At 51.2% G+C, this 26,700-nt stretch overlaps 1 protein-coding gene across 2 annotated transcripts; it reads left to right on the top strand.

Moving 5' to 3' along the window:
* The first annotated feature begins 6,874 nt into the window (after nt 1-6,874).
* On the top strand, nt 6,875-25,452 carry DUOX2 (dual oxidase 2). Of its 2 annotated transcripts, none has more exons than XM_061999537.1 (33): nt 6,875-6,938; nt 7,617-7,700; nt 9,259-9,423; nt 10,297-10,484; nt 11,796-11,997; nt 12,551-12,717; nt 12,809-12,869; nt 13,006-13,102; nt 13,290-13,377; nt 13,723-13,831; nt 14,166-14,329; nt 15,081-15,247; nt 15,438-15,556; nt 16,259-16,400; nt 16,688-16,797; nt 17,405-17,607; nt 17,836-18,021; nt 18,442-18,667; nt 19,349-19,442; nt 19,674-19,849; nt 20,116-20,185; nt 20,652-20,747; nt 21,307-21,485; nt 22,348-22,578; nt 22,823-22,922; nt 23,031-23,080; nt 23,205-23,332; nt 23,540-23,693; nt 23,837-24,069; nt 24,230-24,388; nt 24,549-24,704; nt 24,795-24,923; nt 25,330-25,452. In XM_061999537.1, the coding sequence occupies exons 1-33, from the start codon at nt 6,875-6,877 to the stop codon at nt 25,450-25,452; spliced, it is 4,620 nt and encodes a 1,539-aa protein (XP_061855521.1). The 2 variants fall into 2 exon arrangements, with proteins under 2 accessions (XP_061855521.1, XP_061855522.1); XM_061999538.1 differs by having other exon boundaries at nt 6,890-6,938; nt 16,259-16,396; nt 16,684-16,797; nt 20,116-20,176.
* Nucleotides 25,453-26,700: the final 1,248 nt, after the last annotated feature.

Below are 26,700 nucleotides of genomic sequence, written 5' to 3'. Positions count from 1 at the left end.
AGACTGTGGCAGACCAAGAAACCCTGAGCCACTATCCTCAAACAGGCTTCTCCTCAGGAGCTGTGAAGTACCATCTGAGGTGGGGGCACTAATCCTGTGCCTGGTCCAGAAGCAACCCCTAGAGTTGAGATGTGGGTCCAAGGAGCACACAAACATCAGGAGTACATCTCAAAGCTAAAGGAGGCTGAGTTATGTGAGATAACCAAGTGTGTCATTCCCATAGATGGCTTTGAACTCCCACTGACATCTTAGTTTCAGCAGCTACAGAACTTCTCTGGCTCCTGGGTTAGATGTTTTGTACCAAAACCAATTACATGCTTAGTCCTTTTGTTTTGCTTACTTGGTAGGATCCCTGCATGTAACTACCCCAGGAAGTCTTCTAGCATCAAGGAACACCAGAGCTGATATGACTCATGACCAAATACAATTTCATTCTGTCCCTGCATGAAGGATTTGATGTTGTTCTCATTTTCTGAAGACAGTACGAATTGTATTTTTAGGTAAGATTCAACACAGAGCAATTCAGCCACAAAAAAACCCCACAAGCCAACCCAGGTCTCAAATACCTAGAAGTGTATGAGGAGTACAATAAATATCAGAAAACAGTTTATCTGGGTGAATGAAGTCACATATCAATGCATAAAGCAATACATGGTTTTGGAATAATTCTCAGTAACCCAGATCATTACAGCAAACAGTTTAATAGAGATTGGGTTTTTACAGTTGGCTATCAACTGATCTGGATATGACCTTATCCAACTCTACTTTGGACTAATAGAGCCATCATGTGTACTTACAAATCTTGTTTTGAACTATGTTGCTCTGTTTCAGACTATTTCCCTGGAAAGCCAAGCCCAGAGGACAGTCCTCACGTGCCGTTTCTGCTGGGATTACCTAGCAAGCAGGAGCTGTAATTAATCCCCAATGCTACAATGTCAGACTGAAATCCAGCTGCAGAGTTTCCAGCCCAGAAAATGTGCCCGCAAAACAGTCTGAGCAGCTGTAAGAGAAGAAATAAACGTACAGTTTAGCCTAGGACAAATCAGTTCTTGATTGCTTGAATTCCATAGGAGATGCAAGGAGGGAAGGAATGATTTCCAAGTTTCTGTTTACCAAAACACAACCCTTCACAGCTTAAAACAGACCAACAGTACATAACAATTGAAAACCCAGGCCATAACATGGCTTGTTAAATATATATTTAACTTTCAAACAACACCAAGGGATGTTTGCATTTCCTCCACACTTTACAGCTTCTCAAAATATTTTTAATGAGAATTCCCAGGGAAACAATTCCTTCTATTGCTATGCACTCAATCTTCCTTGCTTGATTACCCTGTGCAGAAGACCAGTTCCTTGGCATTTTTGCCATTTTAAGTGGGAAACCGGTGTCTCATGGCTTAGGGCAGGAAAAAATGAAGTTGCACCTTGGAAAGCACCCACCATGCAGAAGCATGGCTATGCCCTAGAGCCCCTGTAGTTTCCTCTGTCACCAGAGTATGCAGAGGCAAAAGACTCAAGACATCATCAACGAAGGATCAGTAATTTAGCAGAAATGGACAACTTATCTTTTGCTTAAAATATTACAGACTAGCAGGGAAGAAGGGCAAAGTATGCAGAAAAATTGCTCAAACCCCGGCAGTTTCTCCTTGCAGAAACCCCATTTTCCTGCCACTGGTTGAATTGAGCTGGAAAAGAACTTTTGAAAGCGTTCAGCCAAAACTTCCTCGCAGCAGAGCCAAGAGCAATCCTCGATGGGGTTGCTCGGGGCCGCAGAGTGGTATTTTCCATTGAGACAAAGGAAATACAGTCCGCTGGAAACTTTATGGCCAGAGCTGCCATTCAGGGACGGGGAGGACTCTCTGCACTTTCCTGTCCTTGTAAGAGAGTCAAATCGCGACAGGGAAAACCTCCGGGTTAACTCAAGGTAGGGATGCGTCCTGTACTCCTCACCGTTTCCTAGCGGGGACGGCAGCGTGCGGGGGCTGCTCTCCGGAGCACCGCAAGAGCCGGGGCGGGAGCGGGGCGGCCCGCCGGAGGCCGGGCGGGCAACAGGGCGCGGGGCGGCGAACTTTCCCACCTACCTGCGTCCACCTGCCCACCTAGCGGCAGCAGCGGGTCTCGGTCGGCCCCGTCCCGCACCGAGCTCTTATAGACGGCGCCGGGCGGGGAGCGGTATGTAAATGCGGGCCCGGCCCGGCCCGCCCCACTTCTCGCCGCGCCGGCGGCAGGTGAGTGCCGGGGACCAGCGACGGGGGCCGGGGACTCAGACGCGCGTGTCCCTGCCTGCGCGGAGCGGAGCGTGTGCGGGGGGTGGCCTGGAGGAGCGGGGTCGCGCGTGTCCCCACTTGCGCGAAAGCTGAGGGATTGGGGCCACGCGTGTCCCTCCTCTCGCATGGGAACGGGGAGTGTCGGCCAGGAACGCTGCTGCGTGCGGGGCATCGGGCGACGTGCATCACCTGAGGAGGGGCGGGGAGTCGTGCTACTCTCATCCCCTCCTGTTTGGGGGACAAGTGGGGATGGGGCGATGCATAGGAGGATGGAAAGGGTCGGGCTACGTGTTTCTTTATTGTGTGGTGGACAGGGTGGGATGAGGCCTTGTGTGCCCCCCTATCTGCATAGGAGCCAAGGTGCTGGGCTGTGTCCCCGTCTGCTTGGGGAATAGGGCACAGGGTGAGATGGGAGTACATGTCCCCTGTCTGCATGGGGGACCAAGAGACCGAGGCCACCGGTGTCTCAGCTTGCTTGGGGCATCCATTTGCATGTGGCACTAGATGGTTGAAGCCACTCATGTCTCTACCTGCATGGAGGACTGAGAGTCATGTGTGAGGACAGGGCGGGATGGGGTCATGCGTGTCCTCACCTGCAGGGTGCGATGGAGCCACGCATATCCCTGCCTATGAGGGGGTGGAGCCACGGGACAGAGTGGATTGGAACTACGGCCTGTCCCTGACTACATGGGCACAGCTAGGGAGACTTTGTGCACTGTGCACATCAAGGCATCTGGTCCCCAGGTGGGAAGACTGGAGGCATTGCTGGTGCCTGGGTGCATGCTCTCCGCAGCGTGTGCACGGGTCTGGGATTTGTTAGATGACATCCAAGGCTGGGGAAATACAACCTGTTCTGAAACCTCAGGGCTGGCTGGCTGGTGGGGTAAGGTGGCAGTGTCTGAGTCTCTCCCACTGACTAGAGCTAGAAATAAGCAGTGACTAACAAAGGACTATATGGATCAGGCTCCAGGCTTCTCAAATGCCTTAGAACTCCTTTCCTCTACATATCCCACTAAGTTCTGTAGTGGGACTGCTGCTCTCTCAGGATACTGCCGTCCCACAGTTCCAGCTGACGTGGTTCTGTGGAGGGCTTGGGAGACATTTGAAGACTGAAACCCTGACTTTAGGGGTGTCAAATCTGCTGAGATCAAGCAGAGCAGGAGATCCTTGCTCTGGGGGAAACCATGTGTTTGCATACTTGGCAGCACAATTTTTGGAGGAGTGTGAATCTCCAGGCCTTGATAGGGCACAAGGATCCTCTCTGATGGGAGAAGATTTCAGTAGGCCCACAGAGGGAATGACTTTCCAAAGGAGACTTGGGTAGTCTGTGGCAAAGCAGAGACTGGAGGGTTCATCAGATCTTGCAAAATTCCTGGAAAGCTTTACAAGTCTGTGGAACTAATCCAGGCTTGCAAAGTTTCCCCTCAGCAAGCTGCTCCTAATGTCAGCCTGATCAAGGAAACCTCTGGGTGGTTTGCAAGATTGGGGCAGCAGGATTGAGAGCACGGGGTTCCTTCTGGAGACATCTGATAACTGCTCCTCAGCACAGAGGAGAGCACACTGAGGTGTGTGAAACTGGAGCTCCCAGCTGAATCATGGGAAAGGAGATTGTGGGGACAGCCGAGTACAACTCATGAAATGCCAATCCTCCTTGGATATGAGGTCCCTAGCCCAGATCTGCATAATCCTCTTCTTAAGTGCATTCTGTAAGGACTACTGTGACTTAACCTTGCCTGTGAGCAGGTTGCCAGTAATAGAATCATAGAATGGTAGGGGTTGGAAGGGACCTTTAGAGATCATCTAGTCCAACCCCCCTGCAGAAGCAGGTTCACCTAGATCAGGTCGCATAGGAACATGTCCAGACAGGTCTTGAAGACCTCCAAGGAAGGAGACTCCACAACCCCTCTGGGCAGCCTGTGCCAGGGCTCCCTCACCTGAACACTGAAATAGTTTTTTCTTATATTTAAGTGGAACTTTTTGTGTAGCTGGAGAAGGTTTGATAGGCAGGGGAGACATAGTGTCAATGTCTCTTCATGCCTTTACAGATCAAATTCTTCCAAGGAGAGCTGCTCCTGAGGAAGAGAAATTATTCTGGAGGTTTTATTTGGGAAAGACAAACTGCTGATGTACTCAGTAACCTGTAAGAAGTCCTAAAGGCAGAGTAAAGGCATAGAAGAATTCTATCTTGGTGGGAGAAGCCCTCGGAAGACTGTGATCCCATCTACTGCTTGGAGCAAGACCACCACTGTCACTGTATCAAATTTACCATAGTTGAGGCTGGAAACCCTCCAGAGATCCCCTCAGTGGGGTTTCAGTGCTGGGCCACGGAGAGATTAAAAAATGCATGAGAACTTACATGCTGTCTCCTGGCTTGGGTCAAAAGCAATTACTGTATCTGAGCAAAGGGGAGATTTGCTCAGTGACAGAAGGAATTTTAAAACATACTTTCTGCTGGACGCCCGTGAGAGACCCAAGGGGAAGGGGGAGGCATGCTATGCCGTGACTGTGGTGATGTGCTTTGAGCCTTGGTTTTGCCTTATGTTTCCTGAGTGACTTTGGTAAATCTTCTGCAGCACCTTCAGGCCTCAACACTAGCTAGGAATTGTGACATTTTAAGTTGTCAGGAGACAAATGCAGCTGTGTTTATGAGGACTCTGTTCTGACAGTATGAGAGATCACAGGGACCTCAGTACTCAAACAAGCAACAAGGGCTGCAGGTCTCTCAGGGTGCCTCCAACCGTGCAGCTCTCTACGTTGCTCTCAGCAGGAAACAGACTGCTTCAACAGAGAGAGCTTTCTGGCAGGAGACCCCCATGTCACAGTGGTGAATGGGCTCTGCCACTCCTGGCAGAGGTTCTAGGCATCTCCATGCTTCATTCCTCCTATGGGATGAGAGTCGCAGAGCCTGTGGTTCCCACAAGCTACAACAACCTGAATCTCATGTACACAAAGCCATGCTCAGCAGAGGGTTGTGGGATGGAAGATGTCTGGAGCCCCTTCCACAAGGCCATGCTCCTGGAGGATAGGGGTGGCACTAGATTACTAGAACCACCAACTGATGCTGCTCACCACAGCTCTGAGGCTTTCAGCAGCCCCAGGTCCCATGCACATGGAAGTGAGACCAAGATACAAAATGCAATCAGTGCAGAAGTATTTCAACGGTGATTTAATGCTAAATCCATGTTATGGAAAGTTATCAAATCAGTTTGCCTGCAACAATATTTTGTGAGATACAGAGTGCAGGTGAGCTGTTGTGACAGAGAAGGAATTTATAAATGTCACTTCTCGAGAAACAGCTTGTTATCTAATGCAAAAGGCTGAAAGTCCAGATATCTGTGGCAGGTGAGAGTTAACACATGCTATATGCTATGCTCACAGCCTGGCAACGAGCACTTGGTTTTATGAACACAATTAATGCGAGTGCAAATTACAACATTCAAATGTCAAACCACTTCATTTGCCAAGTGGACAATGTATTTATTGACTTACATATTACTATTTGTGTCATTCATAGTTATAAGTGAAAAATCCCCGCTGCAATTCCCTGTAAATCAGAAACAAAACCTACAGAGCTGCTGGCAATGTGCAAGCCTTTCTGAAACCATCATTTCTTCTAAGTTTTGACCAAATGAAAAAAAATCAGCTAAAACCATCACTTTGGCTTGTGACAGAGCAATGTAGGAAAAGCTGAAACCTGTGCATTGCTGTATCTGTGTGAACACAGCTCCTCTGAAATGATGCTGGTCTTTGGATGTACACCTGCAGTGCTGGAACAGGGACAAAGAACCATATTTAGAGGAAAACCCGATCTTGGAGTTAAATCCAAGCTTGACATTCCTGTGCATGGAAAGCCAGTGGAGGTATTGTAGCATTTATGACTGAAAAATGTAGCCTTGACTCTTCACAGCTGGGAATCCCTCTCTTCAGTCAGATGTTGGCCAGGGTTTTAAAGGTCATCCCACTGATGACATTTGCACTAGATCCATGGCCTTTGTGCAAAGCGAGGTGTTAAAGCATCATGAAAGTCTGGTTGTGAGAGAGTGCCGTCAAGTTAGCTCAGAGGTGATCAAGAGGTCTTGATCTGCAGTGCTAGCACACTTTGGGATGCCTGACCGTGTGCTGAGGCCCTTCCTGTCATGCTCACAGACGGATTTTGCTTGGACAGGACAAGAGAAATCGACAGAGAAATTGCCAGCTGAAATGTCTGTTTCTGTAACAGAGAGCACATTTCTACAACAGAGCTGGCACAGCTTAATGTCTTCCTGCCATGGATGATGAATTGTGAACCTACATACCGGGTACCCCAAAGCAGATGTGCTGGTCCTGCTCTAGCACAAGGTTCTTCTCAGGCCATCTGACACCTCCTGAGAGAGCATTCCCGGGGAGATGGGGTCTCATGTGCCCCCTGCCACCTCCCACAGCCCAAACCAGGAGCTAATGTCAATGCGTGGTGATGGCAGTAGGGTTCTACTAGACAGCAGAAATCACAAGAGGGAGCTGAGATTATGGTCTGTGTATGTTGCCAGTCTTGGGAGCAACCCAGCTCCAGCTCCCTCCTTCTCCTCTTCGTTTTCAGGTCGTTGCTTCCAAAGACCCGGTGGCCAATGCAACCCACAGAGATGGTGTTGAGTTTGATCGCTGTTCTGCTGGTGACGTCAGCCTTGGGGAGTACGTATGGTTTCAGGGAATGGGATACAAGGGAAGATCCTTCCCCTCAGAAGAAACTATTCTCTAACCCATGGGGCATCATATCAGTGATGGGGATGACTCAATTTCTAATGATGAGAAAAAAAATTAGAGCAAACTATTGATCATATAGAGTCTGCAGGTTGAGAGACTCACCTAGTGTTTTTTGTAGGTGTATACAGCTTGTAACCAGGAACTGGAGCTTCTTCTTGATATTCACAAGCAATAACAATCAAGACAAAGTAAACAAAGTATATATTCATTTACAAAGGCTAATGTTGGTACACAACACATGGGGGAAAGCATAACTCCGGTGTCAAAGGCCTTTCCTTGTTTCACATGGACATTGTAGGGGTCAGAAGTAAGGAGAAACTTCTGATACGTTGAGAGAGAAGGAGAAAATGAAGATCCTTTGGGAGTTAACTGGTGGGGGTCAAATTGATTTGGGGATGTCAGGATCACAATAATGATTAATTTTAGATATTGCTTATGCCTCAAAAGGAGTGAAAAACTTGTCCAAAAAACCTGTTTTACAGAAAGTTTCAGAAAGAGTATGGGAAAATATCACAATATAAACGTAATTCTGTAATGGAGATGCTTGTTTCATATGTTTTTGGGGTTTTTTTTTGCTGCTCACCAAGTGGGTCTGGTATCTTCTAGGAGCCCAAGAGAGAATCAGCTGGGAGGTCCAGCGCTACGATGGCTGGTACAACAACCTGCTGCACCACAGCCACGGCTCAGTGGGTGAGTGCCAGGATGGAGGTGGTGGGATGCAGTGAGCTGGCACTGTGGCACCAAACTTTCATTATGACTCGGAGAGAAATCCTTTCTGACTTGAGCCTGAACCAGGCAGGTGACCTGGCAATGCCACCTCCTGTGGCCCTGAGAGGTGGCTGTTTGCACTCAAGGGAGATCCCTAGATGCACTGAAGAGTCCTGCTGGAGCAGCCTGGAGCCAAGCAGCCCAACTTTGTCTCCTGATCCTGGCCTTGGCACTTGTGCTGCCCAGGCACCATCTGCAGGTCACGCTGTGTTGAATCAGTCCCAGAGCAGAGCTCTGCCTTTGCAGGGCCATTCAAAATGTACCAGGTAGGGAGGATCCAGCTCTTCCCAGCAGGCATTTCAGTGATGGCTAGGAATCCCAAAGCTGGGAAAAGGCATCCAAAGCTAAATCCAACCCAAAGTTGAAGAGCATTCATGACAAGGCCAGGGACAGAAGAGTTTATGACATAAAAGTTATCCAGGCATGCTGGATGTACTCCTTTTCCACTCTGAAAAGGGCAGATATTGTGCTGTTGGGCCACAGTGCATCATGTACTGCCCTCTACTGGGACAGGCATGCAGGATTTCTCTATGCCAATGGTGAGCTGCTTTCTCATGCCTGCAAGCAGCCCGTGGGCCCACCGCCAGGAAATGTCTCTGAACCAGAGACTGGGACAGATCAGGCAGGATCTTATCTAAAATATTAAAGATTATGAATTATCCTATTCTTTCAGCTAAGACTGGTCACCTACATGATGACACAAAGCACAGTGGCAATTACACGTCTTCCTCCAAGTCCAAATGGCTGTCGAACATGTGTGTCATCAGCCCTTTGGTTATACCAAAGCCTGTCAGGGACATTCAGTGGGTTCCTGGCAGGTAAAATCTCCCTCTTCCAGAGCAGACAGATCAGGCCTTAACATTTAGAAACACACTCATGGAAACTAAGCCAATAATTCTGGATTTTCCCCCAGCTCTGGGAAGCTCCAGGAAATGAAGCCCATGACACTAGTGAAGAGCCTTTTGAAATAAACCAACTCCTCAGTGAGAAACAACCCCTCGTGGTCATGCCTTCTGGTTATGCGATGGGTAGTGGGTGCAAAACCAGAGTGTTTCTCTCATCATCTCCCTTGACTCTACTTCTCTGGCTGTTCCCTTTCCCGTTTCCTACAGTGTTGGCAATCACTGGGCTTGTGTAGGATTTTATAGTCAATGTGGGCAACTTATCACTTCAGTATGCACTGAAGCACACCACCTCAGACCTCCAAGAGGCAACAGGGATGCACATGGTTCACAGAAGGACAACTGGGAGAGAACTTGCCCATGGAGTATCCCTCCTAGTTCTAAAAAGACTAATCCCAGCGTTTCAAGAAGTTTTGGGTGTTTGTACCAAAACTTATGTGTTCTTGGCTATTATAAGCATCTCTGCCATCCTCTTGCTCTCCTCTGGGACCCTCACACATGCCTGTGCACACTGTCGTACCTGCATCTCCCATCTGCACGATGCTGTTGGACCCATATGTGTTGCTTTGGTGCTGCAGGTGCCAGGCTGCTGCGTCTCCTGCCAGCCAACTATGCCGATGGCGTGTACCAGGCACTGCAGGAGCCCCGCGTGCCCAACGCTCGCCAGCTCAGCAATGCGGTGGCGCGGGGACCCTCCGGGCTGCCCTCCCGCAGGAACACCACTGTTCTGGCAGTCTTCTTCGGTAAGATCTCGGTGGAAAAATGTTGGTTTGGGTGGGAAAATGTTGGTTTTATTTGTTACTCTATTGCAAAATGTTGTGAGCTGTGACACGAGTGATTGCCGGGCAGAAGTGTTGCAAGTCAGCAGTTTTTGCTTTTTGCTCAGGAGCTCGACAGATACTTGGGTCTCTAAGCCTGGAGATGTCTGTCTCTGCAAAATACCCTCAGCTCATGGAGAAAACAAGATGAACTTGTCAAAAAAATGGAGGCAATTAGTTGCCTATACAGCTCAAGTGTCACACACATCCCTGGACACCCAAGCTGGGGTACTTAGCCCAAAAGATGGGCTACAGAAGGGACAGACACTAGTGCAGTACCTTTTAGCTTCTCCCTGGAGATAGTTTTTCTCATCACATCAAAGCTCAAAAGGGCCAACAGCAACAGCAGTCACTGGGCCTAGCATCAGCAGCAACCTTGGCCGTGAAGGTCAGAGGCAAGGAGGAGGTCAGAGAAATAGTGGATAAGTGCAGATCCTTGCTGCTCCTGAAGTGGTGGCTAGCATGCAGTCCAGCTCACAGCAGTCTCTAATCATCCTCTAGCCGAATTCCTCCACCCTGGTCCCTAAATGACCCTACCCTGCTCATTGAGGTCTGGCTCAGAACTGGAACCTGGATCCTTGTTCCAGTGGACTGGAGCTCAGCACATCTGGGCTCCAGGTCACAGTGACTTTTTCAAAGTCATGGAGCCAAGCAGCAGTGAAGGCAGAAGGGAAACCTCTCTTGCTGCACAGAGTGGTCCCCTCGGCCCACACGTGGCTCAGCTGCCCACCATATTGTCCTGCTGCAGATGCTGGTGGCAGTCCTCGCAGCTGCTGACCATGCTTGAATCTCTGGTAGGTTTCCATGTGCTCTTGGACATCCTGGGGACAGAGAAACCTGGCTGCCCTGCTGAGTTCCTGAACATTCACATCCCACCTGGAGACTTCGTGTTTGACCCTGCGGGCACTGGAGACGTGGTCCTGCCCTTTCAGCGCATCCAGTGGGCGACAGGGACAGGGCAAAGCCCCAACAGTCCCCGGGAACAGGTAGGTAGCGTTTCCTTTCCTCTTTGCCGTTTGCTTATATTCCTCTCACCCAACACTGGGGTCTGTTAACAGCCAAGACAGTGTTTGAAAAAATTAAAGGAAAGTACCACTGTTTCCTTAAAAACAGACATCTCCCAGGTGTTTGAACCAATTGCAAATGAGCCAGAAGCACAGACTCCAAGGTGCTGGTTCACATGGAGCGTTGTTTGTGGTTGCTCAAGGTCAATGCTTTGCTTGGCCAAAAATGTAATTACTCTAGATCTGCCTGTGTCATCTGTTTTAATGATAATTTCAGTATCTTGCCTGGTTTATGGAGAGCAAAAGAGGAAAGGTCAAAGCAGGAGTGATTCACAGTCTTCTTTGGCTGCAAAAGTTTTTATCATTTCATCCAAAATGAGCAATGGTAGGGCTGTCTGCAACTGGTGATAATTGGAGCTGTTTTAGTACTTGTCGGATAAGCTTCCACAATCAACTTGGACACCGGTGCCACTCTAGACAGTCAGTAATGACACATTTTTATAGCCACCAAGTCTTATTTTTAATAATGTATCACAAAACTGAGACAGCCATGAAGTTGTAAAGGTTCTGTGAACTGCAGTGATTTTGGAAAAAAAATACAGATTTCCCCCCAGTTTCCCTGTATTTGGCTGTATTTGGCTGAGGCTGGATGTGTTCCTGAGCCCATGTGCTTTATCTCTTCATGCTGGAAAGCTTCCCAACCAAAATCATCGAAGCCAAATACCCTCTGAATCTTTCACATCCATGATGAGACCAGTTTAGCAAATCATATTTTTAGCAGCATTTCAAACCTCAGAAAATTGAAAACTGCAACATGTTTCCAGGCTGAAAAGGATATACTCTTGAATATCTTTGTCAGGGAAGACAATCAACAAGCTGCGAGGGCAGTGGGACTTCCCGCAAACTGGGCAGGCCTCCCCAAAAAGGGCAGCTCCAGTGTTTCCAGTTTCCCCAGAGATGGGTTTAATCCCCTTCCATCTTGTGGTCTTGCCTACCCAGGGATTCACAGATGTCTGCTTCTAGTCATAGCTGAAAATAACTGGGGGGAAAAAAAGCCCAAAATGTACCTTTGAAAAACCTCTACCTGGTCTTTTGCTGTATCTGTCACTAATTCCTGCAGTTTGCACAGAGATTGTTGGTGTATATATTTGCATCCTGATAACTATGGTTAAACCAGGGGCTGGAGTGGCTGCTTTGCAAGGCCAAAAAGGCTGGGTTGGGGCTTTTTAGCACTTTGTTTATTGCACCATTCTGCCAAGTGTCTGTTAATACCCATCTTCGTGCCTGCCCTAGACCAACGAGGTGACAGGCTGGCTGGACGGCAGCTCCATCTACGGCCCCTCACACTCCTGGAGCGATGCCCTGAGGAGCTTCTCAGGGGGACAGTTGGCATCGGGGCCCAGTGAGCGTCTCCCGAGGCAGACGGATGGGCGGATCCCCATGTGGAAGGCGCTGGATCCATCCACGGGACAGGGTGGTCCCCAGCGGATCTATGGTAATGGTGGCATCCTCAGTGTGTTTTCACCTGCTTGGTCTCATCCCTGAAAATTAGCAAGGGGAGCAGAAAGTCCCCGGAATTGAGCCCAGAGCGGACCTTGGGAAAGTGTAGGCCAGGAGTTTCATGGGAGAGCAGGCCCAGTCCTCCCCAGTCCAACAGGGAGGAAAATGAGTGCTGTAGTGAAGGCTCCCCAGCAAAAACATGCTGCACACTGAAGGTGCTGATTTCCTGGGAAGCAACGAGTCCTTTCCCATCACAGGTGCAGAGACTGGTGGGTGCTGGTCTGATTCAAGGCAATCTCCTCCAGGGAGAGGGGCTGCAGCTGCTAAAAGCCTTCTCAGATTGCTTTGAATTCCTCACTTGCTCAACATTTGGTCTGTGCTGGGTGCCCAGATCTTCTTTTTGCTCTCTCAAGATGCTTATCTACTTGGGAAGGAAGGAGGGAAGAAAGGGTGAGGGGGCAAGGGGACACTGGGCTGCAGCTACAGTCTGGGTGTACTCCAGACCCAGTGGCAGTATTTCCCATTGATGGTCCTGGCTGTTCTTGCAGACCTGGGGACTGCCTTTGGGAATGAGAACCGCTTCCTGCAGGCTGAGAGTATCGCCTGGTTTCGGTACCACAACCAATTGGCCGTGACGCTGGCCCAGGCACACCCTACTTGGACTGATGAAGATCTCTTTCAGCATGCTCGCAAGTGGGTCATCGCCACTTTCCAGGTGAGAGATAAGCCCTTCCTCTCCCTGGCTCTGCCAGGACCCTTGACATCCTCCAGGGCACTGGCCCTGACCCAGCTTCCCCATGCCCTAGAGCATCGTGCTGTACGAGTGGCTACCGACCCTGCTGGGGACACGTGTCCCAGAGTACAAAGGTGAGGTGCACGGTGGGCAATGGTGTGTGGGAAACAGTGGTGTGGGGACCAGGGCAGCTGGGGAATGGGGAAGGAGGGGGAGCTTGGCCCCTTTTCCCTCCAGCCTGGCTGCTGGACCGTGGCTGCTGCCCCTCAGGGTACCTGCAGCACCTGGATCCCAGCCTCTCTCCTGAGTTCATGGTGTCTGTGAAGCAATTCCTGGCCACCATGGTGCCGCCGGGTGTTTACATGAGGTAGGAGCAGCCGAGTGGGACTGTGGAAGAGTGATGCCCATACCAGGGAAGGAAATGCCTGAGCTGTGGCTGGGGATGTTCCTTCTTCCTTCCCCATATCCTGCCCCTTGCTGGGACAGCTGAGCCCTGTCACCCTGGGGCAGTCCTGGCCAGGATCTGTGAGTCCAGCCCTTCTCTGCCGTTCCAGAGCCCCCAAGTGCCAGTTCCAGACAATGCCTGGCCCCAGTGGCTCATTCCCAGCAGCGCGACTCTGCAACAGCTACTGGAGCAGAGAGGTACGGGGAAGGGAGTGCGGGGGTCCTGAGGATGTGGCAGACTGGGATGGGAGGTTCCACTCCTTGCTTTACATTATGGAGGACACCTCAAGAGTCTGAAAGGGAAGCTGGGTGCAGAGCATGAGAGCCAAGCAAGGGGTGTGAGATCCTCCTTATCCAGACGTTCTCAGCTGTTGCAGGCTCAGATGTCAAGGGTGAGCTAATGCAGAGGAAATGAGCCTGGAAGAAGTCCCTGGTCTCCCTATGCTCAGGGTCCACACCACTATGGGCACCAGTGCAGGGCCGTGGGGCTGTCCCATATCCTCAGTCCTGCAAGGAATCACCTGCTCTTCCATCTCCCCTCAGAGCATTGGGCTACAGCAGGCAGAGGATGTGGACGTGGACAGCTTCCTGTTGGGGATGAGCTCACAGATTGCAGAGAAGGAGGACAACATTGTGGTGGAAGATCTTCAAGGTATGTGTTCCCCTGCACTGCAGCCCGTGTGTCAGTGGGGGACCCTCTTTCCTGGGACTGTGTGGGGCCAAGGTGGGGAGGCAGGTTCCATCGTCATCAACACTGGCACCCAGCCACACATTCAGACCAGCTTCAACCCTGTTAATGGAGCTGCAGAGAAGCTGCAAGGCTTGTTAAACATGTCCATGTGACCGTCCTGACAAGGGTACCAAGGTGATCTCCATGTTCGGCATGGCCCACGGCAAAGGGATGAGGCCAGCCCAGCAGCTATGGCGGTTGGGCTTGCTGCTTTGGCTCTGGCTTGCCATCACCACAGCTTCAAATCCACCCACAGATTACTGGTATGGGCCCCTGAAGTTCTCCCGCACTGACTACGTGGCCAGCCAGCTTCAGCGTGGGCGAGACCTTGGCCTGCCCACCTACAACCAAGCCCGGGAGCGATTTGGGTTGGAGCCTCTCCAGAACTGGTCAGACTTTGGCCCACACCTGGAGCAACAGGTAATGGAGAAGTGGCCTGGGCACAGAAATTGTATGGATCAAAGGATGTTGGGGCAGGTGCCAGGCGGTAACCGGCTTCTCAAGCAATGTAGGAAAAGGAACTTCATTAATGTTTACATAAAGGGCAGGTGTCAGGAGGATTGAGCCAGGCTCTTCTCAGTCATGGCCAATGATAGGACAAGGGACAATGGGTGTAAGCTGGAACGTAAGAGGTTCCAAAGAAATGCAAATAATTTTTTCACTGTGAGGGTGAGGGAGCACTGGCACAGGCTGCCCAGATGGGTTGTGGAGTCTCCTTCTCTGGGGACATTCAAAACCCACCTGGACAAGTTCCTGTGTGACCTACTCTAGGGTAGTCCTGCTCTGGCAGGGGGATTGGACTAGATGATTTTTCAAGGTCACTTCCAGCCCTTAAGATTCTGTGATTCTGTGACACCAGTGTGCATCTTGCCCTAGCTTATTTTCATGCCTTCAGGGCTGTTGCACTAGGGTAACTGTGTAATTACATTGCATGAATAAATATGTCCTACCCCAGTTTTAAACTCACATGGCACTGGGTGCTCTGCTTCTCCCGAAGCTGAGATGCTCTGGCAGTGATGTTTAATTGCACAAGTCCAAGCCAAGAGCTCAAGATTGGGCTGAGCCTCCTCCCAGCCCACAGACGTGTGATGTCTGGGAAGTGCACATTCCTTGCTCCTCCTGAGACTTGGCAAGACTTTCTGATGCCCTAGTGATAAGGACTTCTTGACAGGTCCTGGAGAAGGTTTCTGCCATGTATGCCAACAACATAGCTGGACTAGAGCTGCTCCCTGGAGGCATGTTGGAGGCTGACAGCTCCCTCTTCAGTGCCATCATCCTGGACCAGTTTGTGCGCCTGCGTGATGCTGACAGGTTTTGGTTTGAAAACACCAAGAATGGGTAAATGCCTCTTCCCTCATGTTAGGCTGCCTAGTGCTCTGCAAGCCCCAGTAACACACAAAAGCTGGGGCTAGAGGAAAAAACATCCTCCAGCTTCTTCAGTTCCTAAAACAGTGCAGGGAGTGTATCCCTGCTGCTTCCAGATAGTGACATGCAGGGCCACCACTTGGCCCTACATCTTTTTCTCCAGGCTGTTCACAGCAGAAGAAATCAGGAAGATACGTAACACCACCTTTCACGATGTCCTAGCTGCTGTCACTCACGCAGACCCCACAGACATCCAGCCTCATGTGTTTGTCTGGAGCAAGGGTGAGTGCTCCATGCAGCAGGAGGGCACAGGGAGAAGGCAGTACCAGCAGATCAGAGAGGAAAGCAGACCCACCTTGGTGACACAGACAGTGACTGGGTGACATAAGGAAAGGATCTAGGTGAAATGAAAGCATGCGGCTGGTAGTTTCTCAACCTTGACATCTGCTATGAACCTGAGCCAGCAAAACGTTTGCACAATGCAAGGGTTGCTTGTAATAAGGTGGGCAGCAGTGCTGATATTGCAAGTGAAAGACACAAGTATGCCTTTTCCTCTTGGGATCTTGCCACACCGTTCCAATGTACCAGAAGCATTTTATTTGGCACACATTCCAGCCCTCACACAGCAGTTTGGTTCCCTTGGTGCACACTCCATGCAACAGCATGAGGATGCCCCGGATTTGCAGCATCCAAATGAGCAGAGGCTCTCAGCTCCAACTTGCCTCAGGAGAGGTGACAGTGCTGAACTCCTGGAGTGCTTGAGTCCAGTTCTGCACTTAGTGTGCTGTGGCAAAGGTTCAACCCCAAAACGACTGTTGTTCTCTAAGATCTGGGGTTTAATTTGAGCATCCCAATCTTGCAATGCTTCCTGGTTCGCTCAGTAACAAACTCTATCAGCACCTTAATGCACAGGCTCCTTTGGATAATGAAGGTGAGACGGGTAAGAGGTCCACGACACTGACATCCTGTTTCCTTCCCATGCAGAGGACCCATGCCCCCAGCCCCAGCAGCTGACAGCTCAACACCTGGCCAACTGCACATCCATGATGGTGCTGGACTACTTCAAAGGCAGCAGTGTGGGCTTTGGGATCATCATCATTGTGCTCTGCTGTCTGCCTTTAGGTTTGCCACTCCATTTCTTTACCCATCTCCTCATCTACCAGAGAAAGGCGCCAAGTGCCCATGGGCCAAGCATGTGCCAGCAGGAGCTGCTAAGTCTTGGTCACTGCTGAGGTCCTTGAACTGGCAGGCAGAGTCCCTGGGCAGCGGGAGAGAGCGGAGCTTTCGCAGAGCAGCCTTGTGGTGCCGAGCTGGGGGTGATGGGAAAGAAATAAGTTGTGAAGGTGATACCGCCAGAGTGGGAAGAAGATGCATGACATCTCATGCCTCCTTCCCCCATATGTCCCCAGTGAGCCTTTTGGTTGCTTGGGTCGTTGCTATTTTCCGCAAGAGAGACTTCAAGAAGCTGCAGAAGACGCAGAACTTCAGCGTGCGGAGGGAGGTGACCAACGAGGCGACACACGGTGAGCTGGCATTGCCAACCCTGCGATGGCATCTGGTGATGCTGCTGAAGTCAGGGCCTGTACCAAGGCAGGGCTGGGCTCAGAGCTTGTAATGAAAGAGCTGCTGGATGTAAGGAGAAACTTCCTCAGGAGGATAGTCAAGCTGGGGAACAGGTATCCCAGAGAGGTTGTGCAGACTCCATCCTAGACAAAGACTAGACAAAGCCTGACCAGACTGGCCTGGCCCTTGTAGTTGGTCATCCTTTGGATGGGAGTTTGGGTGGGAGACCCTTCCAACTTGAGTCCTATGACCCATCCTGTGACCCTCTAATTCTGGCCTTCTCCAGATTACATCTTACCTGATGAACACATATGTAGAGCAATTACACCCATAGCTTCAGGTCAGGGACTGTATCTACGTGCTTTGGACACTGGAAAAATCCTGCCTTCCTGCTCTGTGGTCTGTACTCTTCCCGTGACCGTGCCCTTTTGCTCTGCAGTTGGGAGACCATAATTTTGCCTTTGACATGTATCTGGTCATGAAACCCATCTCTTGGTAAAGGACAGGCTGAGACAAGTAGGAGCCCAGGTGCACCTTTCCAGCTGAGCTCATGCTCTCTCCCACCAGCTATGGAGTGGCATGGTCCCAAGACAGACAGTTCTCCTGTCTACATTCAGCTCCAACCTGACAAAATGCTCAAAGTATTGGATGGGAGAGGGTCCTTGCTTCGGAGTATCAGCTTGAAAGCCCAACAAACAGTGGAGGTGATCCTCTCCAACAACAAAAGGAATAAAGCTCTGCTTTTGAAGAGCCCCAAGGAGTATGACCTGGTGAGTACCACAGTGCCTGGGGTATGATATCTCACCCTGGCCCTGTACACCCTGCACTACATGGTCCTGAGCACTGGGAGCAGTATAAGTCCCTGAAAGGTGGCCATGGCCTCCTGAGGACCACCAGATCCATTTCATACCACGGAGCGACTGATAGGCTGAAGAGCAGCAACACTCACACTGAGAGAGCCTCTGCAGCTCACAGACTTTTGGTGGGGTCCTTTGCAGGTGCTGCTTTTCAGCGAGGAGATGGAGAGGAGCAACTTCATTGGGAAGCTACGAGGCTATTTGGAGGAGAGTGGTCTTGATCTGCATATGTCTGAGATGAAGGAGAAGAGCCTGATGAAACGGGCAGTCACTCGGGAGCAGAGAAAACAAATTCTGGAGACTTTCTTCAGGCACCTGTTTGCTCAGGTATGCAGAGGCATGTCAGGCTCTGATGCATGGAGGAAGATATTTGTGTATTGATTAGACAATGAAGGTTGCTGCTCTTGCTCTCTGCAAGAGCTAAGTCATGCCCAAAGAAGCCAACAATACTTGGGTCCAAGGGACATTTAGCCTCACAGAAGTCTAAAGGGAGTTCTGCTGTGGTGACAAAAGTGTCTAAAATCATAAAGACACTTTTGGATGATGTAACTGAGGCCTCCACAATTGTTGGTGGTGTTTAGTTTGGAAGTCATGCTGTGTAGGAGACGTGGAACTCCCCTGTGGTATTTGCCATGAGTTTTGTGCCAGGGGAGCCACTGGTCTTTGTGTAATATGTCAGATGAGTGAACACCAGCCTTCTGCTCTGCCATCACTCATGGGATTTCTTTTGTGGCACACAACCTGCAGATGCTGGAAATAGACAAGTTCGATGCCGGAGAGCTCGATGGTGAATCGTCACAGAAGGCAAAGGAGTCTCTAACATGTGAGCTGAGCAGGGCTGAGTTTGCCGAGGCCCTGGGGCTCAAAGCCCACTCCATGTTTGTGGACTCCATGTTCTCCCTGGCTGACAAAGACAGCAATGGCTACATCTCCTTCCGGGAATTCCTGGACATCTTGGTGGTCTTCATGAAAGGTGAGAACTGGAGCCGATTACTGTCTTTGTTGCCCTCAATCCTGTTTCTAGGCTCTGGAAAGGCCACTAGCAGAGTGAAGGACATCCATCTAGCAGGTCCATCTGTGGATTCTCCTACAGATCAAAATTCCCTGCGCTTAGAACTGCTTTAGCCGAAGTTATGGGGCAGTGACAATTTCATTGTGTTTTCTGAAAGGCTATTCATGAGGGTAGCTGTCTTTCGCCACCACAGACAAGTCTGCCTTGTCTCCTGAATGGACCATGCATCCTGTCCTTCACAGATGATGATAACTATCTGATATCATACCTGATCCTCCCTAAATGACCACTGGAAAGGTGGATTCATAGATAGAAGTGGTGAATGCCAGATCCAGTCAAAGCAGCTCCAGAATAATCATTGCTGTGCAAAAGCACACTTTGAGTTTGCAAAATAATGCACAAGAAAGAATGTGTATCCACCTTATTTTTCACCTTGCATTTGAGAAGGTCAAGTGGAAAGGCGGCACATGGCTCACATCCAGTCACTACTCAAGCTGCAATCAGCAGTGTGCTTTCAGTCTTTTCAAAGCTGGGTGAGGCTTTGCTACTGAAGGTCCAGACTCTCAAATAAAATGTTTGAATGCATCTTTGTTGATGAAGGTAGGATCTTGTTCTTACTTTGCCTCTCTCTGTCCTCGCTAGGGTCACCAGAAGAGAAGTCCAAGGCGATGTTCAGGATGTATGACATTGATGAGAATGGGTTCCTCTCCAAGGAGGAGTTTCTGAGGATGCTCAGGTACTTCTCATCTGCCTAGATTTTTTTACAGTGTAAACATAGATATCTTCAAAAGCAGTTCCCAGTTTCTGTGCTTCACTCCCCAACGGTGCTATGTGGGGGCCCACAGACTAAACGCTCACAGCCAAGAGCCCATTTCTCCAATGAAGCTGGTCTGGGGCTCAGCCTGGTGTTATCTGGAGGACTCAAACTGTGGTCCTCTGAAGTTCTCCTCTCCACTCCTTGCTCCAGGTCATTCATTGAGATCTCCAACAACTGCCTGTCAAGAGACCAGGCAGAGGAGGTGACTGAATCCATGTTTCAAGTCTCGGGGTTTCAGGACAGGGATGAGCTGACATGGGAGGATTTTCACTACATGCTGCGGGACCATGACAATGAACTTCGTCTCACCCAACTCTGTGTCAGAGGTCAGTGAACAGGGCACTGGGTCACTCCAGGCCCTGCAGGACTGGAGGCAATGGGCAGCACCCAATACATAACTTCCAAAGCTTGTCCCATCAGTTTCTCAAACCCAACCACAGTGATGGGTCATCAACTGTTGCTCCATGTCCAACATGTCTGGGTTGGCTCTGAGCCATTCCTCGCTGCACCCCAGCCCAGGGGAGATGCCTAAACCTCTCCCACTGCACCTCACACATTCTGAATGGCTGTTTGTCCTTTTGGCTCCTTAAAGGTGTCCCTCAGGTGTTCAAGCAAAACCTGCACAACCGTGTCTCCTTCATAAAAAAGAAAGAGCTGAAAGGGTAGGCTCTCGTTTGTCTTCTTGCTGCTGTTTCTTCTTCTCTTTCTGCCTTGATGCACATGAATCATTTGCCACAGCCCCTCCAGCAATTGCTCCCACCAGGTGTTGGCATGCCCAATGCTCAGGAAGGGGGCCATGCAAGGTGGCTGCTGCATTGGAGTTGCTGCCCTCCTACCCTGGCACTCAATCAGGCAGAGAGGCAGAGGAGAGGAACTGCCTCTGTCAGAGCCCCCATTGTGTCTGCTGTGTGGGGATGGGAGTCCTACCTTGCTTTTAGAGGACTGGTTATCTTGGAGTCAATCCAGGCTGTGTATCATGCAATTAAATTTAGCACAAACAAGCTTGCAAGAAAGAGCTGGGCACCTTCTCAGTTGAGCCTGAGAGGGAAGGTGGAGAAATGGGGAAAATTTTGGCAAACCTTTCCTGCAAGTACAACTTTGGGCTAGACATAGCTCTGTTTCCAACAGAACTGTCTCAGAGGAGGAGAAGGATCCAAACGTGGACACTGTGACTCACTACACGGAGCAAGATGGACAAGAGCTGAGGAAGAGACCAGGCAGAAAGTGAGTACTCCCTCTCCTCACTTCTCGAGTGCGTTTCTTGGGCTCAGGTTCAGCCTGTGTGCCATTTCTCGTGTCTCTGTGACAGACTGGGTAGCCCTCTGGTCAAATGACACTACTGCAAGGGGCCAGCACCCCATGACAGTGGTGCAACGTAGAGAAGGGACATGAGACCATCTCTTCAGGGGATGCTTCAGCCCAGGCAGGACAGCAAGAGGCTTTGATGTGCCAAAGGACAACAGGAGCAGACTTGTCTTGTTGGAATCAGTGCTGGATCTGAGTGATGTGTCTCTATAAAAAAACATCACATCAAATGGCCAACTCCAGAGCACGGGAAAGTGCTTTTCAGAGTGTATACCTTGCCTGCAGAGAGGGGCTTTGCCTGGCAGGTCCTTCCTGCACTTCTCTGCCCCTTGGGATGCTGCTGATTCACCTGTAGGCTGCCTGCAAATGCTGCAGGAAAGTCTGGTACTTACTGCTGGGGCAGCAGCAAATATTTTACTGTGAGCCATACCTTGCTGGCCAAACCTCTCAATGACACCGGCCTTCCTGTATTTGCCAGGGTGCATCAGCAGCAGCTGCACTTATACACTGAAGCACAACGGAAGAAGTACAAGCGGAACAAAGTCCAGCAGAAGATCCAGGAGTGCAAGCGCTTCATTGAGAACTACCGGCGTCACATTGTCTGTGTGGTCCTCTTCTGTGCCATCACCACTGGCGTGTTCATGGAGAGAGCCTACTGTGAGTGCCTCCCCAGCCCTGCTGCCACAGACACGGCAGGGGGTGTGGGCTTGGCTCCTCAAACGGCTGGTTGCATTGGGCATGTTGGGGTGTGAAAGGTCCCAGCATAGCTTTGGGCAATGGTATTGGTCCTCCTCTGGAGTAACCAAAGGATTACTGAGGAGGGAAAGGACTTCTGGAGGAGTCTCATCCAATGCCCTGCTCGGAGCAGGGCCAGTTTCAGAGCTGAATGAGGCTGGTGAAGGCCTTGTCTAGGGAAGGTTTGAAGAGCTGCAAGGTTGCAGATCGCACCACCTCCTTTGGCCTGTGCTAGTTTTTGACCATGATTCCTGTGAAAAGCTTTTATTTAACATCGGGTATGAATTTCCTTCAGTGAAACTCATGCTGTTGCCTCTCACCCTTTCACTGTGCATTTCTGAGGAACTCTCTGTAACATCCATTAAGTGGTTGCAGACAGCGACAAGGCCTTCTCTGACCCATGTCCTCCAGCCTGAACAGGCCCATTTCCCTCAGCCTTTCCCCTCCATGATGTTCTCCAGCTCCCAGACATCCTAGTGGCCTCTACTGGACTAATTCCAGTTTGTTGATGCCTCTCTTATCAGGATGTGCAATTGCAGACATCATACCAAGGTGCAGTTTCACAGTGCCTGGACAGGGAGGCCAGTCCCCTCCTTTGGCCTCTGAGGAGGCTCTGTCACCCAGCTGCTCGGGGGGGTTCTGACACAGGAAATCGTGCCATTGTTCCCACACAGACCCTTCCTTGGAGACCTTTTCTTGGTGGAGCCACACAGGTGGCCTGTCCCCTTATTGCAGGAAGGATCGTGGCCCTCAGTGCTGGAAACATTGCTCTCTCTCTCCCCAGATTATGCCTTTGCATCTCCCAGCACTGGAATTGCACAGACCACCTTTGTGGGGCTCATCATCTCCCGGGGATCAGCTGCCTGTATCTCCTTCTTGTATTCCTACATCCTGCTTACCATGTGCCGCAACCTCATCACTGTGCTGCGGGAGACCTTCCTCAATCACTACATCCCCTTTGATGCTGCTGTGGACTTCCACCGCTGGGTTGCCATGGCAGCTCTGATTTTCTCAGGTAGGTGGGCTGCTAGGGGATGTGCCACCCATGAACCACAGCTAAAGCAGAAGGACCAGCCCATCATGGCAGAGCAGGACCAGGTAGAAGGTTGAAGACCTCTTATGGAACGTGCAGAGACAGGGAGGCTTTGCACCAGATAAGAGGAGGAACCTCCGGGTCCCTGGACACGTCAGCTGGGTCTGCTGCATCTCCATCCACAGCAACAGTAATGATTTCCTCTCGTGATTTCTGTCTCTCACAGTGCTCCACACTGCGGGTCACATAGTGAATGTCTACATCTTCTCGATCACGCCTCTCAGTGTGTTGTCCTGCCTCTTTTCCAATGTCTTTACAAATGACGGGTAGGTGAAACTTAAAGCATAGTCCAAAACATCCTGGGCATAGATAGGAGTGGAAGCAGAAACCAGGACTTTGGCCGCTCCATGGTGAAATCTCTTGTCCCTCTCCAGGTCACAGCTCCCACAGAAGTATTACTGGTGGGCCTTCCAGACTATTCCAGGTGAGACCACCCAGCAGGCGGACCATGTCTATGCCCAGGATGGGCAGCCCTCTGCCCAGTGCAGGTGGAGTCCTCCTGGTTTTTCCTTGTTCCCCCTCTGGACTCCCAATCTCTCCTCTTGCAGGCATGACAGGAGTGCTGCTGCTTGTGATCCTGGCTGTGATGTACGTGTTTGCCACCCACCACTTCCGACGCGTCAGCTTCCAGGGCTTCTGGATCACCCACCACCTTTACGTGCTGCTCTACGTCCTGGTAAAGCACTTGGCCTGGGAGGGAGAGGTGGTATCGAGACACTGCAAACCTATGGGTCAGCCCAGCTGATGAGATGAAATAGCTGGGGAGGTCCCAAGGCAGCTGGTAGCCCCAGTCTTGTCTCCTTGCTGCTGCTGAGCTGCCACTTGAATCATTGAGGGCTTTCTGTGCTGAGTGCCATGCTGACAGGGGCTGCTCCCTGCCTAGGTCATCATCCACGGCAGCTATGCGCTGATCCAGCAGCCCCGTTTCCACATCTACTTCATCATCCCAGCTCTCATCTACGGTGCGGACAAGCTGCTCAGTCTGAGCAGGAAGAAGGTGGAGATCAGTGTGGTGAAAGCCGAGCTCCTGCCCTCAGGTACCACAACATCTCTGGCCACAGTGCACCAGCTCAGTACAGGCTCTTCACAAGAGCACTGGGGGTGGCTGTGGCTGGAGGAACCTCTACAACTGAGGGGATCTCTCCACCTTAATGAAGTCCCCATCCCCAACCCCCCGTAGGTGTCACTCACCTGCAGTTCCAGCAGCCGCAGGACTTTGACTACAGGTCTGGGCAGTGGGTGCGCATCGCCTGTGTGGCCCTGGGCACCACAGAGTACCACCCCTTCACCCTGACCTCAGCTCCGCACGAGGACAAGCTGAGCCTGCACATACGGGCCGTGGGGCCCTGGACCACCCGCCTTCGGGAGCTCTACTCCCCACAGAGCCTGGCCCTCATCGGCAAGCTGCCCAAGGTGAGGCCCGCTGCTTCTCTAGGGACAGGGACACTTGAGCCCCATAGGACCTCAGCGATGGGTTGTGTCCGGCACAAGGCGCTTCTCCAGCCTTGAAGGCAGCCGAGACCTGGGCAAGTGGAGGCAGGAGATAGGCTGCAGATGGCTGCCTCCCTTCCAGCTCTATCTGGACGGGCCCTTCGGGGAGGGACACCAGGAGTGGAACAAGTTTGAGGTGTCAGTGTTGGTGGGAGGAGGCATCGGGGTGACACCCTTCGCGTCCATCCTCAAGGACCTGGTCTTCAAGTCATCCATAAACTCCAAGCTGCTGTGTAAGAAGGTAAGAGCAAACATTTGAAAGACAAGAGCCCTCTTGAGATGCCTCCTGCTGCTACTGGCCTCTTTGAGGGAAAAATCCTCCACGATCCATCTGGGAAGGAGCCTCACAGCTGTGGCAGAAGGGTGCTGGCCCCACTGAGTCTCATCCCCCCATGCCACAGATCTACTTCATCTGGGTGACACGCACCCAGCGGCAGTTTGAGTGGCTGGCAGACATCATCCGTGAGGTTGAGGAGGCGGACAGGAACAACTTGGTGTCCGTGCACATCTACATCACGCAGCTGGCCGAGAAGTTTGACCTACGAACAACCATGCTGGTGAGCCAGGCCATCCACCAGGAAGGCTGCCCTGGCTCTGATGTGTTGGGCCACGCTAGGTCATCTGATGGGTACTGATCTTTCTTCCAGTACATCTGCGAAAGGCACTTCCAGAAGGTGCTGAACAAGAGCCTGTTCACAGGGCTGCGCTCCATCACCCATTTTGGGCGTCCTCCCTTTGTACCCTTCTTCGACTCACTGCAGGAGGTGCACCCTGAGGTCAGTGCCCAGCTGGAGATAGGAGGAGGGGCATCTGTCTGGTTCCAGCCTGTTCCCAAGGGTAGGGCATAAGAGGGATGAACCCCACTTTCCCTCCGGAGCAATGAAGAGCTGCAGGGGTCAGCAATGCTCCGTCCTGGCCAAACACCCCCTCACCCTGGCAAGACCCTGGCTGTAACCACTGCCCAGAGCTGGCAGAGACCCTGGGGGATTCCATCCTCTCTCCGTGGTCCCAGCAGCTCCATAGGGAGGCGACAACCTCTCCAAAAACCTCTTCAGGCTGGGACAGACTGCTGGGCCAGCATCCGTGCCCAAAGCTGCCCAGGGGCAAGGGGCCAAGGGGGAATGGGCTGGGGCAAGAGCTAGTGCTGCTGGGTTTGATCCCTTTGTCGCCCTTCTTCCCCAGGTGCAGAAGATTGGGGTGTTCAGCTGTGGCCCACCCGGGATGACAAAAAGTGTGGAAAAGGCTTGTCGGCAGCTGAACAAGAAGGACCAGACCTACTTTGCACATCACTATGAGAATTTCTGACCCACCCCATGCTGTTACACCTCTGGGCTGCAGTCTTCACTGGAAATGTGTTCAACCTTCAGCACCTGTGTGGTAGCACTTTGGATGGATATGGTCTTGGGCTCCCATCCACCACCCTCCCTGGGAGAAAGCCATCCATGGCTGAGAGCATGGGTGCTGAGACCCCATAGAGCTGAGACCAGCACCCAGTGCACCAGTGAAGCATTGCCATCCCACTCAGCCCAGTGAACCTCCAATCCCAGGGCACCCTGTTACCATCCACACACTCCTGCAGTCCCAAGCCCAAGGCTGGGCTTGCATGTCCCAGTCCAGAAATCCTAGTGTTTTGAGTTAAATCTGGCTTTGCTACCTTAATCCCACAAGATAGAGCTTGTGCTCTGCCATGTGGCTTGGGAAGCATCTCTAACAGCTTTGGGAAACAGCTTGGTGCCTGTACAACCTGAATTCACAACACTTTGCCCCAAGATCCAGGTGGTATGCACATGCGATCAAGTGCCAGAGAACTCCCAGCTCTCCCCCTCTGTGAAGCAGGCTCAGGTTTCCTATACCACACTGGTTTGGGCTGCTCATTAGCACTTTGAGCCTTCCCTGGGTTTGCACAGGGCCTGAGTGTCCTGGTTTAGGCCCATCAGGGACCAAAAGACCACGATTAGCCTCAAGTACCAAAGAAGCTGAGAATTGCCAAAGGGCAGGGAGAGCTGAATTGCCGCTTAAGGTTCAGGACAAAACAGAGCAGGCTCCTCGGCTTGGGGAAGAAAATAGAAAACCATTTAGTGCAATGTCAACTAAAACATAACCTTAAAACCCCAAAATATAACCAACATACAACAACACAGAGTGGTACAACACTGAAGAGTCTGACCAGCCCTTTAAGACCACCTTCTCCCCACCCCTGCCCTCTTCCTGGGCTCAGAGCCCTGATCCCAGGGGCTGGGATCCCTGAACGGCTCAGGGGGGCAGGGAGTGGGGGTTAAAGTCTATTCCCAATAGCTTCTGCTGTTTGTCCCTCCTCAGGACAGGTGGGCTCCGCACCCATCCTCCCTGCAAGTCCGTGGAGTCCCTCACACTGGCTTCTCTCAGCAACATCCACTGTCCTTTGATCACAGGTCATTTGTGCTTGTTCAACTAATTTGAAGGCTTTGCATTGCTGGGCTGCTGCTCTTGCAGGCTGTGACTGAGCATAAATAAAGCTGATTGTAGTTTTAAAACACTTTCTTTCCTCCTGTAGTTTGGTCTCAGTGTACTGGC

Source organism: Colius striatus, chromosome 7, assembly GCF_028858725.1.
Source record: "Colius striatus isolate bColStr4 chromosome 7, bColStr4.1.hap1, whole genome shotgun sequence".
Lineage (NCBI taxonomy): Eukaryota > Metazoa > Chordata > Aves > Coliiformes > Coliidae > Colius > Colius striatus.
The sequence above is the reverse complement of the archived record's forward strand: the minus strand, read 5'-3'. Positions and strand labels throughout refer to the sequence as shown.